We start from the raw sequence: 17672 nt of genomic DNA, 5'->3' as shown, positions 1-17672 counted from the left end.
AGCAGTGCTAACCACTGAGCCACTGTACTGAGGAAAGGTCACTGGACCTGAAACGTTAACTCTGATTTTTCTTCACAGATGCTGCCAGACCTGCTGAGCTTTGCCAGCAACTTCTGTTTTTGTCGCTGAGCCAGTGTACTGCCCCACTTTAAGGATAGGAATCTGCTGCAATAGGCAGGGATTATGTTTCACAGGACTCACGCTCAGTGACAAAGTGCCCTACCTCTGGCTTAATATTCATCAAGGTTACGATTATGAGCTCTTTGGGCTCTATCATATCGTTTACTCCCTATCCCATCCCCCTCCCTATTTTCTGCATATAAACTGACATTTTCCCAGCGACCATCAGTTCTGAGGAAGGGTCACTGGACCTGGAACGTTAACTCTGATATTTTCTTCACAGATGCTGCCAGACCTGCTGAGCTTTTCCAGCAACTTCTGTGTTTGATCCTGATTTATAGCATCTGCAGTTCTTTCGGTTTTTGTTAAGGTTATGACTAGTGTTGGCACACTTAGGAGGTTTTCATTTCAATTATTAGGAACCAAATTTTCTTTCATTCCACACAGTAATAATGGTCTGTGGGCATGTGTGTCAGGTTCCAGTGAACATTTGTGCCTTCATTGTTTCATGAGCAAGAGAGAATGAAGTAGAGCAATGTGACCATAAGAAGTGAAGTATGCCAGTACTGCACTCAGACTGCAATTTCTATTCCATTACTTATTCCATTCCAATACATCAGTTGTTGCAGTCTCCCTCCCTCAGAATATACATCTCCATAATTTCCTGTTTACGAACCAATTAAAGGTTGGGAAGGATGGGAAGCTGAAGGCTACATTCCAGCCAATCTGTGATGATTGCTAGAAATTGAGAAATTGCAGCTATTGGTGGACGCAGTTTGCTTGCCTTATCACGACGCATTATGTTTGAAGTTCAGCAAATCAAGGTTTCCATTTAGGTATTGTGCTTTTGCTCAACAAAATTTTACTTTAATTTAAAAATGCAAAAGGAACTCTGGGCCTGGATTGGGATTCCATGTTAAGGTCTACAACATTGCTATACTGCCACCTGGAGCCTTTACACTGCAACTGCATATCTGCTTTCAGGGTCAGGACATAGCAACGTTGAAGCTTTGCAATTTGCTGCATGACAAGGTCTTAAACACAGAACACCCACACCTGACAGTACAGTATCATCTACAGACATAACTAGAAATGCAGATAAATGTCTTATTTTGAATGAGTTTCCCTCTTGGCAAAGCTAGATATTGGAGCATTCAACTGATTTCAATAGTGAACGTTGTGACCCACTCAGGATTAGAATACACGGTAAGAAAAACATATTATTAGATTTTATTCTTGAGAGTTGTATTGAGGTAATCTTTTGAATTCAGGGTTTCTACTGTCAAATTATGTCCTCACTATCATTTAATGTCTCTTGATTTTGAAAGCAGTGATTGTTTTCCTTTCGGTATATTGAAGTGCTTTTCTAATTTAATGCTACAAGTACCTGGGTGTTAGGAGGCATTACGCTCCATCAAACACATTATTACCATTCTGCACAAGGAAATCAGAAACTAAAAACAGCAAATGCTGGAGGTAATGCAGGTCTGGCAGTATCTGTGGGGAGAGAAAAAAGAAAAATAATGTTTCTGATCAATGAAACTGCTTCAATTCGGATGAAAGGTCTTTGGTTTGAAATGTTATATCTGTTTTCCTTCCTCCACAGCTGCTGCTTGGCCTTCTGAGTAATTCCAGCACTTTCTGCTATTTATTCTGGTCTTACTGTTTGTTTTAAAGTTAGTCACATGAATGCAAACTGCTCCTTCATGCATCTAAAAAATATTTTGTCTTGTTAATGATGGTTGTGAAGAAGTGTCACTACACTCAAAACGTTAAGTTTGCTTTTTCTGCGCCAATGCTGCCAGACCTGCTGAGTTTCTCCAGCAATTTTTATTTTTGTTCTAGATTTCTAGCATCCACAGTTCTTTGTTTTGTAACAATCTTTAAAATGTCTCATAGACTGTTACAGTACAGACGTTTGGGTAGGAATTCAATATTTTCTGGGGGAAAAGGATTTAAATTTTATAGATATTGAGCTTAATGGGGGTGAGCAAAGAGCTGCAAATAGTCTTCTTCATAATTAAGTTAGTTGACTTTGTAATCGTTAAAATGTTCATCTTTTTAAGAAAAAAAAACTATTTTTAATTGTCATTTACTGTAGTTTTGAAAATGTAAACAAAACTACTTTTGTAACATTATGTAAAATATCAATGTTTATTCTGCCCACACTTAGATCAAATTTAAACTGAATTAATTATCTCCATTCACCATTGGAAGTGTGCATCATAATCTCAACTTGGAATCACAGTGTGAATTCTGTGTGAATGCTGTTGTGTGCTCACATACCATACTGTTAAATTAAGCTATTAAATGAAAAATGTTTTGCAGGCACCTATTTATACTTGGGATACAGGTTCATGAAATATTTACCTATTCAATGAATTCAAACAAAAGTTATAGATGGAAACAGGTCCATCTGTTTGCTAACCTGAAAAGCGAAATTAGGCACTCAGACTAGGACAGGACCAGTTTAGATTGCTAATCTGTGCTGTCAGCTGAAAACATCTGAAGTGGAATTATTTGATTGGCCTTATTATCTGGTTGAGGGTGACATGAAGTCAGAAAAACAAGTACTGTACTTGAAATTAAATACCAGACAGGTATATCACACTTAGAACCAATTCTAGCAAAGAGCTGATAACTCACAAAAGGAACAGAGGGAAAAAAGCAAAAAATTGGATATAAATTCTATATCAAATATCAAAGTAAGGTGTGACACATTATGTTATTTAAGGTCAAGGGCTCGTAGGAAAAACAATATATTGTATCAATGCCTCCTTTAATATTAGCTAATAATTCTATGTCAACATTAATGTTTGTACCTCAAATGTACCATGTTTAGAGACATCTAAGTGGAGTGATGTCAAACCAAAATTAAAACATTGTTGCATAAAATTTGAGTGTTGGAGTTGAGTTTTCATAAAGATTTGACAGGTACCATATTTCATAGTTTTTTTTGGGAATCAAAGATATAAATGGTTAAAATGGATTTAAATGGCACAGAATGGAAAAGGTTTTTGACGTTGGAGAAATACGCTGGAGATTTCCACACTCAAGCACAATGTCACTTCACTGCCACCTCGAGGATGAGAAGCTACAAAGTGGAGCCTACCAATCTGTAACGAAAAGTAACCACAGACATAACGACAGGCTGGAAGAAAACATAAGGTTAGAGTTTGAGTTGAGTTGGAACTCGGCTGCTGAATATGAGGAAGGGACAGATGGGAAACCACACAGCTCCCTCACTGTGTGAGGCCTGAGAAATGTTCAATGCCAGGCCCTTTTTCACAATTCCAGGTTTGTCTTTGACTCAAAGCCAGCTGGAAGCACTGGCTGGCAGACCAGATCGGGATTTGAACCAACAGGAGGATGCAAGTGAGGATCTGAGAAATGGTCCCTAGCTCTCACCAAAGTATTTGGGAGGATGAGTTCGGAATGGCACCAAAGTCTGAGGGAGGAAAGCCTGAAGCAAGGGAGGCCAAAGATGGAGCTCAAAGGAGGACTCCTTCCCTTTCCAGTCCCAGATCTGCTTACTGCCAGGCTCAGTGTCGGCCATGACAATTTAGTTAAAAATTATCACACTGCCTCAATTTTGACAGATTCACAAAGCCCCCACTGACTACAGTTGATGCCTCAGCCACCTCCAAAAACTGAGGTTAAAATGGCAGTGTTTTGGCACAGAACGAGTACTCTACAGCTATTTTAACGACTTGACTGACCTCTTGTCAGTTGAGAGCTAGAATTTGTTCCCATATTTTATGCAATAGATTACACTCTGAGCAATACATGACAATCTTATCATTCAGTCACAATTGGTTTTATAGTGCTTATTGTTCCGATTATCACTGACTTCCAAATGAGGTGAGATCAAAAGACATTCAACTCCATGACATGACACAAGTCCTTCCAATATTGAGATGAATTCTGATATTTAAGTCTTACATAAAATGCTCAAACATTTCATGTGTGTATCAGTTGTCCTTCAATTGGTGAATTGCAGAGAATAATTATGCCGCATGCCTTTAAACAGCAATTTAAACCTTTACCCCGAAAAATATATTTTAGTTATTTGGTTTATTTTCCAAAAAGAATGGAAAAGTTTTCCCAACTTGTTATTACATTACAAAATCTTCCTGTCAGCTTTTAGAGTGATTCTTAACTTTTCTATTTAAGGTTTCCCAAATGTTAGCAATATCGACACTTCAGTATAGAAATGTTACTGTCTTCAATGTGAAAGGAAATTAAAACAAGGTTTAGAATGTTTTTCATGTTAGTTCAATCAAGGTATAAAATATTCATCAGTTTAGATTTTGGAGCCAGATTATCTAAAATCTTTTGGACTAGGCTAGGATCTTGGAAAATTAATAAGAGACAAGCAGGAACAAGTGGATGTATATTTCTCACCATACAAGCCCCTCTCTTCATCCCCTATCCATCCCATATCCAGCAGACAAATTGTAGAGATGGTAAAAGCATGATTCTATGGTCCATCCTTCTAGACTGAGTCCCCTGGCTCTCCATATTTTCAAAGTATGCAAAATTATTGCAAAAATATCAATGAATCAATGTTCAATCCTAAAGGATGCAGTGGATTAACCAAATATGTCAATGTATGTAAACTTCCGATAAATTTATTTAACCTCCATCCTTACTCCAAAAGAAAGACTTTGATTTTGGGAACAGGAAAGGTATTTCAGCCATCGAAGTATTTAAAACCCCATTGGTTTTCATCAGGTCAGCAGTTTCACAATGCCTAATTATAAATCAATCCATTACCTGCAAGGGGCTACTTAAGAGTTCAGTCCCTCATCATACTTCTCACAGTCAAAGGTTCTAAAGTGCAGATTTGCCACCAACTACCACAATGTCTAGTGAGGTGGGGACACTTTCTGATATCATTCAAAACAGCAGAATGGTGATTCAAACCAGGATGTTTCAAATTGGATCAAATACAAAATCATTGACTCTAAACTACACAAAACATTAAAGCTTACACTTCTGTCTATTGTTCAGGCAAGTAAAGACACTTCAAAAATTCCATTTTAAAGTATATGTTAAGGCAGTGCATAAAATTGAGGAACGTTTACAGGAAATTGCTCTTGATGTATATCAGTCTTTACATGTAATTAATTTGGTACCATTCATTTTTTTTTACAACACTGTTTTAAACACGTGAATATGTTCATGGCTCAAAGTAAATTCTGTGTTACTTATGGAGTGCTCGGTTTTGCAGTCTGTGTTACTGGGAAATTTTCGTGTCTCAGACATGTCGCCCAGTCAGAAAAAAGAGTGGCTTGTCTTCTTGGGAGTTAGCCGTCTGGAATTCATCTCGTAATCTGAACTGCCACTCATCTTCCAGCTCTAGTCTTACAACAGTTTGACGAAGAGAGCTACGATCCTGACAAATCACACAGAGCGTAGCACCTAGACAATAAACTTGTGAAGTCAGTATAGGCAATCAATTGAAAAAAAGTTGGTTTAAAAATGTCCAAGGCTGCATTCATTAAGGCATATATCAAGATCGTGAGTCATTTGCAAGACTAAAGCCATAAACTTTATGCAAGGAATGGAGGGATATAGAGCACGGGCAGGCAGAAGGGACTAGTTTAATTTGGCATCATGTTCAGCACAATATCATGGGCTGAAGGGCCTATTCCTGTACTGTACAGTTCTATGTTCTAATCAGATCTTGTGCTTAGATCAGGAACAGGTGACCTGCTGCAGCTGCACTTCAATCTAATCCTGCAATGACTAGCTAAACTTCTTGCTTTAATCCAATTTTTTTTTGCCTGCAGTACCTCTGTGTCAGTTGATTCCTGTTTGCAAAATTTCAAATGCGGTTTCAATTGTCGGCTGTAGTCTATGTGTGTGGCTGGTCCATTTCTGCTCCATGCAATTTCTTTTGATCTTCAGGTAGGGAGCCTGCAGCTAGATTACTGACAAGATGGAGATTTCCAAATCCTGGGGCAAAGGCTGTGCGGTTCCATTATTCACAGGCAAGAGTTGGTGATGGCTGCTAATCTGGAGTGTAAGTTAGAACATGAATGTAATGATTGGGGGCTGTTGACAGGAGGAAACACTCCAGCTTCTTCTCATTGACAACCCATAAAGGCATCTACTCTTCCACTAGATAATCCACATTTTCCTTTACCTGTTAGGTTTTCCAATAACCAGGAAACCCCCCACACACACACATATGCACAGTTTGAGATATTTAAAATGTTAACATCTACCTGTGATTTGTGATTAAAATTCCCACCAAGATTTGTGAAAGTCCATTTTTAAAAAAATAATGAATGACAAGGGAAAAAAATACTCTTACTTTTCAAAGCAGAAAGATCAGAATAGAAACATTGAATAAAACATAACCTTACCTTTCAGAAAGTGAAATTTTTTCAAAATACTAGATGTGACAAATGAGTCACAGAGATACAGGAGGAGTCCGCTGAAAGTAAGGCCACAGGTGTTTATATTTAAAGAATGAGGACGTGAACTCACAAAGCAAACTGTAATCTGAAATATTAATGAAAATGAGTTTGTACATGTCACAACATTTTAATGCTTTAAAACAAAACAATTAAGTAAAGTATTTCAGGCAAAAACAAGTACAACTTTGAACACTGTCTCCCAATAAAATGAAGAGTGACATTAAATATAGGCAGGCTGCAAGAGTGCAGAGCAATTGCACCTAAAGAGGCGAGCCGAGGATGTACTTAATATGGCCCCGTTTAAATTAGGCTGCACATCTCTAGCAAGCTCATTCGTATAAAGGCAGCTTTGGAAGAGCCCATTCCAGGACCAATATTGATCAATCAAAACGGGAGAGGTGATCGGGAGTCATGGAAATAATCAGGAAAGGCACTCCTGTTCCTCCTGTCTGCACATTCTTTATAAATTTAAACTTTTTGGTGTCAGTTTCCAGTGGTTCCTTTAATCACCACTGTTCAGCTGCTTGTAAACTTTGTTTGAGATGATAATTGGAGCATCTGATCTTGCTGCAAGAAATGTTTTCCTTTGCACTGTTACAGTGATCATAGACACCAAAGAGTTTTAAACATATCTTGTTTTTCTCGTAATGATTTTCAATAAAATCCTTAAAATACAGTACTTAAAAAGAAATCAACTTTATGCGACTTATGTACAACACTGCAGAATCTGACGGTAGCAGGATGTGCAAAACAACCATCAAGATTGTCTATCCTGCACATAAAACAATTGATGACGATGGTTTGTGATTTTACAGCAAGAATTTAATGAGAACTATTGTGCCGTCCTACCAACGCTCACACTATGTTAGTCTCACAACGGTCACTTCAGAGCAGCGAATGATGACCATTGCCGATGGTGCACTGCTTAACAAGATAGATTCCTCACCAGATGAACATGTTCCTCTCACAAGGCACACTGCTGTCATGTAGCCAAGGATTAGGAAGGAAGATAAGCTGATTGTATTACCACATTCTTTGTACTCAAAAATGGGGTCTTCTGTAGCTGACTCTATACAATCACTTTGCATCAATGTGAGGCATTTTCTTGGTTCACAAGTCTGGCATCCATTCATGCCTTTCTATAACCAACAATGCCAACTGGCCCTTGCTCTTCCCTCAGTAACTATCAGCACGGTTACTTGGAGCCATCCTCATTGGCTCCTTCCCATTCAGCTCATTCCATTCATCACTGCCCCTTCACACCTGCTAAAAGTCTCTGCAGGCACCACCCCCGGAATATTTACGTCAAGAAACATAGAAGATGGGAGCAGGAGGAGGCCATTCAGCCCATCGAGTCTGCTTCACCATTCTTCACGATCATGGCTGATTGTCCAACTCAGTAGCTAATCCTGCTTTCCCCCCTTTAACCTTTGATCCCATTCACCCCAAACGCTATATCTAGTCACCTATTGAATACATTCAATGTTTTGGCATCAACCACTTCCTATGGTAATGAATTCCACAGGCTTACCATTCTTCGGGTGAAGAAATGTCTCCCTCATCTCTGTCCTAAATGGTCTACCCCGAGTCCTAGTACTGTGACCCCTGGTTCTGGACACACCCACCATCGGGACATCCCCCCTGCATCTACCCTGCCCAGTCCTGTTAGAATTTTATAAGTCTCAATGGGATCCCCCCTCATTCATCTGAACTCCAGAGAAAATAATCCCAACATAGTCAATCTCTCCTCATACGTCAGTCCCGCCATCTCTGGAATCAGCCTGGTAAACTTTTGCTTCACTCCCTCGAGAGAAAGAGCATCTTTCCTCAGAAAAGGAGCCCAAAACTGCACAAAATATTCCAGGTGTGGCACAGTGACTCAGTGGTTAGCACTGCTGCCTCATGGCACCAGAGACCCAGGTTCGATTCCAGCCTCGGGTGACTGTCTGTGTGGAGTTTGCACGTTCTCCCTGTGTCTGCATGGGTTTCCTCCCACAGTCCAAAGATGTGCAGGTTAGGTAGATTGGAAGACTATCTGTTCAATCCCAAACAAGGCTCTTGATACCAAAAACCTTACTGTGAATGATTGCATTGAAACTAAGCTTGTAGATGGTATTTACTGAAGCCTCCCCACCTTGCTGTACTTCTCACTATCAGTCCCACCCAAATGCCACAATACCTCTTATCCTCAGACTCACTTTGGTCTCTCCCAGCTGCCTTTTCCTGCTTTGCTCACCTTTAAAATCCTTTCTGCTGAATATTACCCTGTGTTTCCTAATCAAAATATCCTCCTCCCATTCTTCCTTCAAAATCTGTTTTAAGCAAAAACTCAGACCTTGGTGTACATCTCAATTCTATCTTTACTCACTCCCATAACTATCCTCCATGCCACCACGAACCTCATTTGATATAAACTCTCCTATCCATACTGAGGTCCATAGCTGTAGCCTTGCTGTTTCTTGTAGCCTCTATACTCCCATGGTTTCAATCAGTGACAAGGCCTTCTCCTTCCTTCTAATCCTCACCGCTCATAAATTATTATCTTATTCCAACCGCACTTTATTTGCCCCTGTCCTGGCAAAACTTTTACTCTGCCTCTTCTTAGTTTTTTCCTTGATGTGGCACCCATTTTCACTCCCTCAAGTCCAAGTGGGTCTGGAATTGCAGCATATCTGATTTAAGCATTCACTGGACTAGAGTTCGTCTCCTCCACCTACTAATCCAAGATCACCATGGACAGCTAAGTTAACTCCTGGCTTATTTTCTGTATTGACAACCATCTCTTTAAACCCTTCCCATTACAGCCCCATTGCCACTCCCATCCCTCACCTGCAGTAATGAGTATCAGGAGCTCAGGCTTTTTATTAGTAAGACCAAGACTACTCTTTCAACTGTCTCTGTTGCTTCGTCCCTTCACCTTTGCAATCACGCCAAACACCACCCAGTTTAACCTGTGCTACCTTGAACCCATATCTTCTCCCAGTTTCTCCTCCTAACCTTTCAGAGCTTACCTTGTCAATGAGACACTCCTCTTGCTCTCTTGAACTGCTGGAGAGCATTTCCAGGCATAAAGACCATGGTCTTCCCCTGGATTGACCATTCAAATCATACTAAATAATGACAGTGTGTAGATTTATAATATTAGCACCATACCTCTTGACCTAAGTTGAGATAACAGTCTACTGAGAGTACTGGATGACTGTAGTTCCTTACAGACAATGGAAAAAGATGGTTACTTGTGTGCTGCAGATACTTTTCCAGGAGTAATTGGGCTGGTGCAGCTAAAAATGTATGTTTACTGTCCGGAGCACAGATATACTGAGACGGGGAAATGGACATTGGTACATCAGGAACCTGGAACAAATACAAATCAATTCAATGTTGTCAATCAAAGGACAATATGAATATGGACTTTTCCTTCACAATATACATGAAAAAGAACGGCATGATAAGAATTATATTCTTTGAATGAGATACTAAATTATGGAACTGGGTATCATATTGATTGCAAGTTATGATTATCCAGTGAATAATGAAAAAATATGAATGAAATGCAATGAACCTGTGGTCCACTTCTGCTGGAAAATGTTGTCGCAGTACAAATTTGTTTCTTTTCGTAAATGTTTTACTCCATCCCGATCTGGCTTTGAAAGCTGCAATGCCTAATTTACCTTTTTGTTTCAGGATGAAGATTCAGATCGACGCTCGAGAAACTGAGCCTCCGTTCTGGTGATTTTCATGAACTATTTTGTAACTTAATTCTCCAACTGCAGCTTCCCTAAGTTTGTGCATTTATTCTTAACTATCTGCCTAAGCCGCGAAGAAACCTCCTTCAAATGCTCATATCTTTTCACTACTAACTTGAATTCTGTAGCTAAGTTCTCTACATTTATTCGCAATCTTGATAATTTTAAATTTAAACTGGGCACTATGTATGCTGTTCCTTCTCGATGCCATGTTGTCACATCAGAGAATGGCATTGGTGGAAATGCAGAACTCACCAGTAGGGTATGTGTACACACAGAAGGAGCTGTGAATGACTCAGCTTGTAACAGGGTGAGGTTGATTTTATCATCAAGGGAGTGAGGAGTTGGGAGGACATGTTGTGGCTGTTCAGGACGTTGGTTAAGGCACTTTTGGAATACTGCATTCAGTTCTGGTCTCCCAGCCATAGGAAAGATGTTGGTTCAGAAAAGATTTACAAGGATGTTGCGAGGGTTGGAGGGTTTGAGCTATAGGAACAGGTTGAATAGGCTGGGGCTATTTTCCCTGGAGTGTCAAAGACTGAGGGGTGACCTTATAGAGGTTTATAAAAACATGAGGGGCATCAATAGGATGAATAGCCAAGGTCTTTTTCCCAGGGTAGGGGAGTCCAAAACTAGAGGACATAAGTTTAAGGTGAGAGGGGACAGATTTAAAAGGGACCTGAGGGGCAACTTTTTCACGCAGAGGGTGGTGCATGTATGGGATGAACTGCCAGAGGAAGTGGTGGAGGCTGGTACAATAACAACATTTAAAAGGCATTTGGATATATATATGAATAGGAGGGATTTAAAGTGATATGAGCCAAATGCTGGAAAATGGGACTAGATTAATTTAGGACATCTGGTTGGCATGGACGAGTTGAATTGCAGGGTCTGTTTCCTTGCTGTATATCTCTGTGACTCTAGTGGTAAGCAAACGGAGGCTGGACCTTCTAGCCATAAATTAAAGAGTTGACTTTTACGCAAGATTGACTGTTACTCAAGTAAACGTGGTATTTTAGATGAATGAGCCACGATTGAGTAAATGTTTTTTTAATAAAAATTGTATCTACTGAGACGCCGATTAAAGTTAGACAAAGGCACAACTTGAGACAGATCACAGCGTTCTCAATCCATGTCTAACCCATTTTGTATATAATTTGGGAATCATTGATGTCAACACTGGGAAATGAAATGTTCAACTCATCAACACTGCCATTCTTTCCAAGAGGAGCAAAGATTTATTCATAGATTCAATGGCAAAAAGAAATAACAGATATGCAATAATTGACGTACTATCATCTGGCGCTCCCAAATATTCAAGGTGGAACAACTTAACAAAGTTTTGCAAAATAGCATATTTTGTCACATCTTCTGTTACCTTTGACTTGATATGGAAGGTTCTGTGCCCCCCAATGGCAATTTGTTTCTTCATAACACTGAAGCAATTAAAACGACAGATAAGAAGACCAGCACTATGGACTCGGAGGTTAAAATCTACATCATCACAGGTAAATCTGAAAGAAGGCATAAACACAGGAAATCATTTCTTTTGTAGGACGATTACAAAAAAAAATTCCACTAAGTTTCAGTCAATTAACTTTAAGTTGCTATATTTTAGACGATAGTAAAATATAAGAGAACAAATTGAGATCTGGTGGGGGTCTGCAGTGTTCCTGTACCAAGTAGCATAGGGTTGAATTTTCCCATATTTTGGCTAAATGTCGACTTTGAAGAGCTTTTTGGAATGTTTCCCTCTGTGGCAAAACCACAGGGCCCCGGTGACGTTTCTCCTCCACATCACTCAATCTTGTGGTCAGCAGTGGAAGAACTGCTCACCACCGCTGGGACTGTTCATAGGCAACAAATTTAACTCGGTGATGCAACATTTCAGATGCCGGAGACCTGTTCAACACAAAAAAAATGGACCTAATGGATGGAGTTGGTTGAGAGGTCAGTCATCCTCTTTCCCCAGGACTGTCAGAGGAGAACACAGCACCAAACACTGCCAGTCTGGATTGATGTAGTCACCTGGGACAGTGTACTGCCCATGACTCCAGGAAATGCACAGCAAAGCTGCAAGAAAGTTAGCAACCTTCTTGACAGCCCTGTTGTCTATTTAGTGCTGGCAAGCATGACCAGCTGCACAAACTTGACAAGCTACCTGGCTTTCTGTCTGTGGTGAAAGACAATGCAAGACAGAACTACTATGGTCTCTGTAAGTTCTGAATCAAGGGACCAGTGCACACAAAGGCAAAGTAGCCTTGCTGTGCTCATCTAAGTTAGTGCAAAGTAAAGGAAAGTAAGCTGAGAGCCCAGAGCTTCTGTCCCCGCATGGAAACTGGCTCGGAGGCAGAGCTGCAATCTAAGTTGTCAGTGGGCTCTAAAGCGCATTGTTCATGTGATGAACTGTATTATAAGCATTCCAAAATGGCCTGTGGTGATGGCAAGTCTATCGCATTACTGCCAACAACCAGAGCAAGTTAAAATGTTCCCTCCTTGTGTGTTGATCAAGTGCCACAGAGCCAACTATCATTTTTTCTATTTGTAAATTGAGACATACTTACAGTGAACGGGCAATCCTCAGTACAAAGTCAAAGAACTGTATTTCTCATAACTAAATTATAATCAACCATCCTCTGGCAATAATATTTTTTGTTTCCAGTTGAAATCTAAGATAATTGGAGAGCCATCAAAGCTTTTAAGAAAATAAGTACACTTAATACTTAATACCTTAGCAGTCAATATAACCACAGTTTGCTTCAGCAAAAAGCAAGAAGCAGACACATATTCATTGTCCTTTCTACTTCCAGAAGAATAAGGATTATTGCAATTCCCTGCAGAAATGTCCCACAGAAACAAATTATCTTGAATTAGGGAATGCAAATCAATAATCTAACACAGACAAAATATGTTTTGGTCACAGGACATTCAGATTAATAGGACCCAAAGCTACACTGAAGCCAAGTCATCTGACATAATATTTCCCTCAGATCATATAACGAGATCGTGAAGAATATTTATCTTCCAGGTGACCGTCCCCACGATATAAGAAACCTAAATAATAACCGAATGAATACTGAATGGATTAACTTCCTCTATTAGTTATTGCAATAATTAGAAAAAGAACTTCATTTGAGCTTAAATTAGTTTTTACACTAATGAATGTCAGTTTTTATCTGTAGTGGTAGCTACTATTGCAGCAGCAGTTTTAAGCATAGGATGGCTTGTTTATATACACTGTAACCACAATCAAGGATGCTTTAACTGGTGGTATGACTTTTCTTTTGCAATTTATATTGAAACAATAAATGCTGTTCCTGAATTTGCTCAAAACCCAAATTACGATGTTACAAGTCCAGCTTTCATGGGAGCAATCCCATTGACATTAATAAATTGACATTAATTGTTGATCATTAAGTACAATAGTTAAGGAATAAATTTGTGTTAATATCTCACAAAGCAGAAGTGCCAACATTAATCAACTCACCTGTTCTGATTGTACTGGACATTTTGAGTCAAGTCTACGTTTAGCAGCAAGAAATCATGTAGATGACAGCGGGAGAAAGGTTCTGCAAGGTGCAGATTGTTTATTTTACTGGACCACTTCCGGATCCCACAAAGGGCATAGTGTGGAATTTGAGCAGTTGCCTCAATATGCTGAAGTACATGTTTCAGAGAAACATTCCTCTCTAAGGTATTTGGTTCAGTAGGTGCACTGGGCAGTGAAAAAAGACAAATAAAAAGTTCAGTCAGTTCCTATATTCATAATAGGAGTAGCTAGTCAAAGGGAGCAGGAGACAAAAAGCGTTATAGTGTATACATAGAGTGTTCCGATTTGCAAGAGGGAAATGGCTCTTTGGAAACCGAGATGCTCTTGATTCAAATAATCAATTGCTGAACTATAGTAATGTGTTAAAGCTGTCAGAATTTTTGACTAATTAATTAAAGAGCTGGAACTTCTCAGACGAGACATTGAAATGATGAAGGGATGATAAATATTCCAAAACGCTACTCAAACGCGTGAAAGGAGCTCTACTCCTTGTTCCTTAACACCACAAAATTATCTGAATATTTATTTGATTGTTCTTTTTGTGATCTTGCCGTGTGCAAATTGGCTGTATCCTATCCAATGTTGAAATGTACTGTTTTACTTGAGAGCGCTTAAGCTTTCATTTATTACAGTAGTGCTTGAGATAAACTGAGCTAGAAATGCAGTATTGAAATGTGCATTGCTTAAATTGTAATCTCAGGAAAAGATTGAAATTCTTAAATTTCACTATCATCTCATGTTTATCTAATAATCTGTACATAGATATATTAATATAGACTGGTGAAATCATTACTTTCAGTGTTTTGTTTGAAGTAATACTTGAAACCAGCTTTATTTGCTGAAAATGAATAAGATTACAAGTTATCTTGAGTGGCCAATGTATGAACACTCAATGTTTTAATTACACTACAAAGCTGGATATAATCAGAAATACCTCATTAGTTTGTAATTTTGTTCAGTTTTCAACTGCACCAAGGATGACGGTTTTAACGTTTGAATGCTTTGACTACCTGGTAGCGTTCTTAGAAACGTCAGTATTAAGACTGTTCCACATCACACAAGAATCATCAGCAATGACAATAAACGGCCACACATCTTGGGGTTTAGATCCAAGCTCTTCTTGGCGATTACGTTCCAGTTCCAAATTATGATAGGACAGTTCTTTGATCAAAAAATGAGCTGCACCTAAAACACAAAGAACTGTATAACTAATTGCTTGAATGAATCAGGTTAAGAAAAACATGAATCGAGTTTGTCTGGCACTCTGACTGGCTGCCCTTCATAACCTCTCGAACAGACATTCAAGGGTCCTTCAACATTGCCAGGCTGTGTTTCCTGTGAATTTGGCTTACCAATTCATTTCTCAGTACAAATAAAATGTCAGATCAGGTGGGGTTAAAAGATTTAATTGAGCCAGATAGCTTTTTAACAACAAGCCAACTGATTTGACAATCCCTTTTTTTAGGTGCTAGATTTATTGAATTTACCATGTCTGGGATATTAATCCCTTTGGAATTGGATGTGAGAGGAATAGAATTCCGCGGCAAAAAACTCACATTCTCCTGCCTCCACAAAGGTTGTTTACCATCTACAAGGTACAGGCAGGAGTGTGGTGGAATACCCTTCATCTTCCTGGATAAGTGCAGCTCTAACAACACTCAAAAAGCTCAACACCATTCCAGACTGAGCAGCTCACTTGATTGGCACCACTTTCAATATTCAATCCCTTTACCATCGATGAATAGTGACAGCAATATGTACTGTCGATAACCATGCACTGTAGTAACTCACCAATGGTCCTTTGACAGCACTTTCCAAATTCATAACCTCTGCCACCTAGAAGGTCAAGATCAACAGATTCATGGGATCACCATCATCTGTAAGTTCCCTTCCAGGCCACACTCGACCCTGACATTGAAATATATTAACATTCCTTCACTTTGGCTGGATCAGAATCCTGGAACTACTTTCCTCGCAGGACTGCAGGTATACCTACACTTCAAAGACTGCAGAAGTTCACCACCACCCTCTCCAGGACACTTGAGAATGGGCGATGAAGGTTAACAAGTAACGTAAAATGCTACTATCCCATGAACGAGTTTTTTTTAAAAAAACATGATAGGCACTAGGCTAATTTACCCATTTCTAGATTAAAAAAGACTTTCAAGTTCTTTGAGAGTGTTGTATATTTCTGTAAAACAATAACCTGAATTATTTTAAAATATTTAAATCAGGGTGCTGTATTGGTTGTAGGACGCCAAGCAAAATTCTCATTTGCCAATGGGCAGACAGGGTTCCATACACATTGAGCTTTAAGTGGCTGAAAACAACAGTGTATTTATAATAACAGCTATGAATGAAGATTATTAATTATGTAAGCAAACATTAGTGACATCGAAGACCAGCATATTTAATCATCATTCACACCTTATCCAAATAGAACATATACTTACGGGACTGGATTTAGTAAATGCTACACTGGAATTTTAAAAAGGTTCTCACAGACTTATATTATCAATGTAACTCACATTTGCTGTGAATCCTTCTTCCACCAAAATGTTACAATGCAGAAACAGGATGTTCATTTACACAGATCAGCGTTTCACATGATTTAATTCTATCCCATGGAAACAAGATCTGAAGCTGACTCCTACAGTACTTTGGCTCAGTGCCAGTCACATTGAGGTTTCTGAGGGATTCTTATTGAGTGGGTTTTCTTGGTAAATCTTACCAAACCCACAGCTTTTATTGCATTTCCCGCTCCTGCGGCATGTACTACCATGTCTGCTTTCTGCTCTGTCATATCACGCACCATTCCTGGGACAACTCACCGTCCAATGGATATTCCGGAATTGATCTGCATTCCTGGTGCCAGTGCGCCTATAAAGGCCCACTGTGCATCCAAACAAGCATCTGGAGTTGCCCTGCTTGGTTCCCGACATTTGCCCTGGATTTGGCAGCCGGGGGGAAATTGTTGCCCCACTTTGAGGGTAAGTTCTACTGGATGGGGTAGAGCCAATGTAGGGTTTCCTCCAGCAGTGGAGATTATGACACCTGACTATGCTGGTCTGGTGTGAGGTGCCACCTAGGCTAAAGCAGTCTCAGCCATCTGGAGGAATGCCCAGCACTGTAGGAAAAAGGTCAGTGATCTTCTCCACTCTGATGGTGTGCTACCATCTTCTCTCCAATACCTCCTACTGTCTCTGCTACTGTATCCACCTCCCATCAAGGCTCATGCTATACCACTCTCACTATTTCCTTCAACATCTTCCTTCACCCTCCCCAATCTCTGACACCAATGACCCTGCATGCACTCTGAACTGATTCTTCACTTACTAAGGAATTCTCCCCACTTACTGCAACACCAAGAGCTGTGGCACCCACTTTCACCTCTCTATCTCTCCCATTCCAGGAGGAAAGCAGTCCTTAACAGGGGAGAGAGATTCAAGACAAGTGCTGGGCTCATTTGGCTCCTTGGCCCTTATTTGGAGAGGATCCTGACTCCACCTGCCCTGAGCAGGGTCTGGACTAGATTCGGAGGTTTCTCTTGTCTCGGGAGTCCCTGAGCGAGGGCTACCCCCTTTGACCTGACTGAGGTCTGCTGACAAATGTAACAAGCTTCCTGGCTTTCCGTCTGCACTAGCAGCATGACAAGATAGTTAAAATATGAGGCGGGTATCTCTGGCTGAGGAGGCAAAGGGAAAAAGGGCAAGATGGTGCAAGGCAGGGACTGAGTGAGTGCTACAACAGCAAGAGAAAAGCCCAAAGATGCAGCCTAGTCCGGTCCAGTCCAGGAGCTGAGTGCATATCCCTGAGTGCACAGTCAGT

The 17672-nt window shown here is 39.9% G+C and overlaps 1 protein-coding gene across 1 annotated transcript in view; it reads right to left on the bottom strand.

Moving 5' to 3' along the window:
• Positions 1-389: 389 nt before the first annotated feature.
• greb1 (growth regulating estrogen receptor binding 1) overlaps positions 390-17672 on the bottom strand; it is a 186083-nt gene continuing 168800 nt past the window's right edge. Inside the window, exons 29-34 of the mRNA XM_048597113.1 lie at positions 14855-15029; positions 13782-14009; positions 11673-11808; positions 9702-9902; positions 6495-6633; positions 390-5544 (exon numbers count right to left, since the gene is read on the bottom strand). Coding sequence (XP_048453070.1) covers positions 5381-5544; positions 6495-6633; positions 9702-9902; positions 11673-11808; positions 13782-14009; positions 14855-15029 — 1043 coding nt within the window. The 3' untranslated portion in view covers positions 390-5380. The remainder of the gene's footprint in view (positions 5545-6494; positions 6634-9701; positions 9903-11672; positions 11809-13781; positions 14010-14854; positions 15030-17672) is intronic.

The sequence above is a fragment of the Rhincodon typus genome, chromosome 5 (genome assembly GCF_021869965.1).
Source record: "Rhincodon typus isolate 14 chromosome 5, sRhiTyp1.1, whole genome shotgun sequence".
In the NCBI taxonomy this organism is placed as follows: Eukaryota; Metazoa; Chordata; class Chondrichthyes; order Orectolobiformes; family Rhincodontidae; genus Rhincodon; species Rhincodon typus.
The sequence above is the reverse complement of the archived record's forward strand: the minus strand, read 5'-3'. Positions and strand labels throughout refer to the sequence as shown.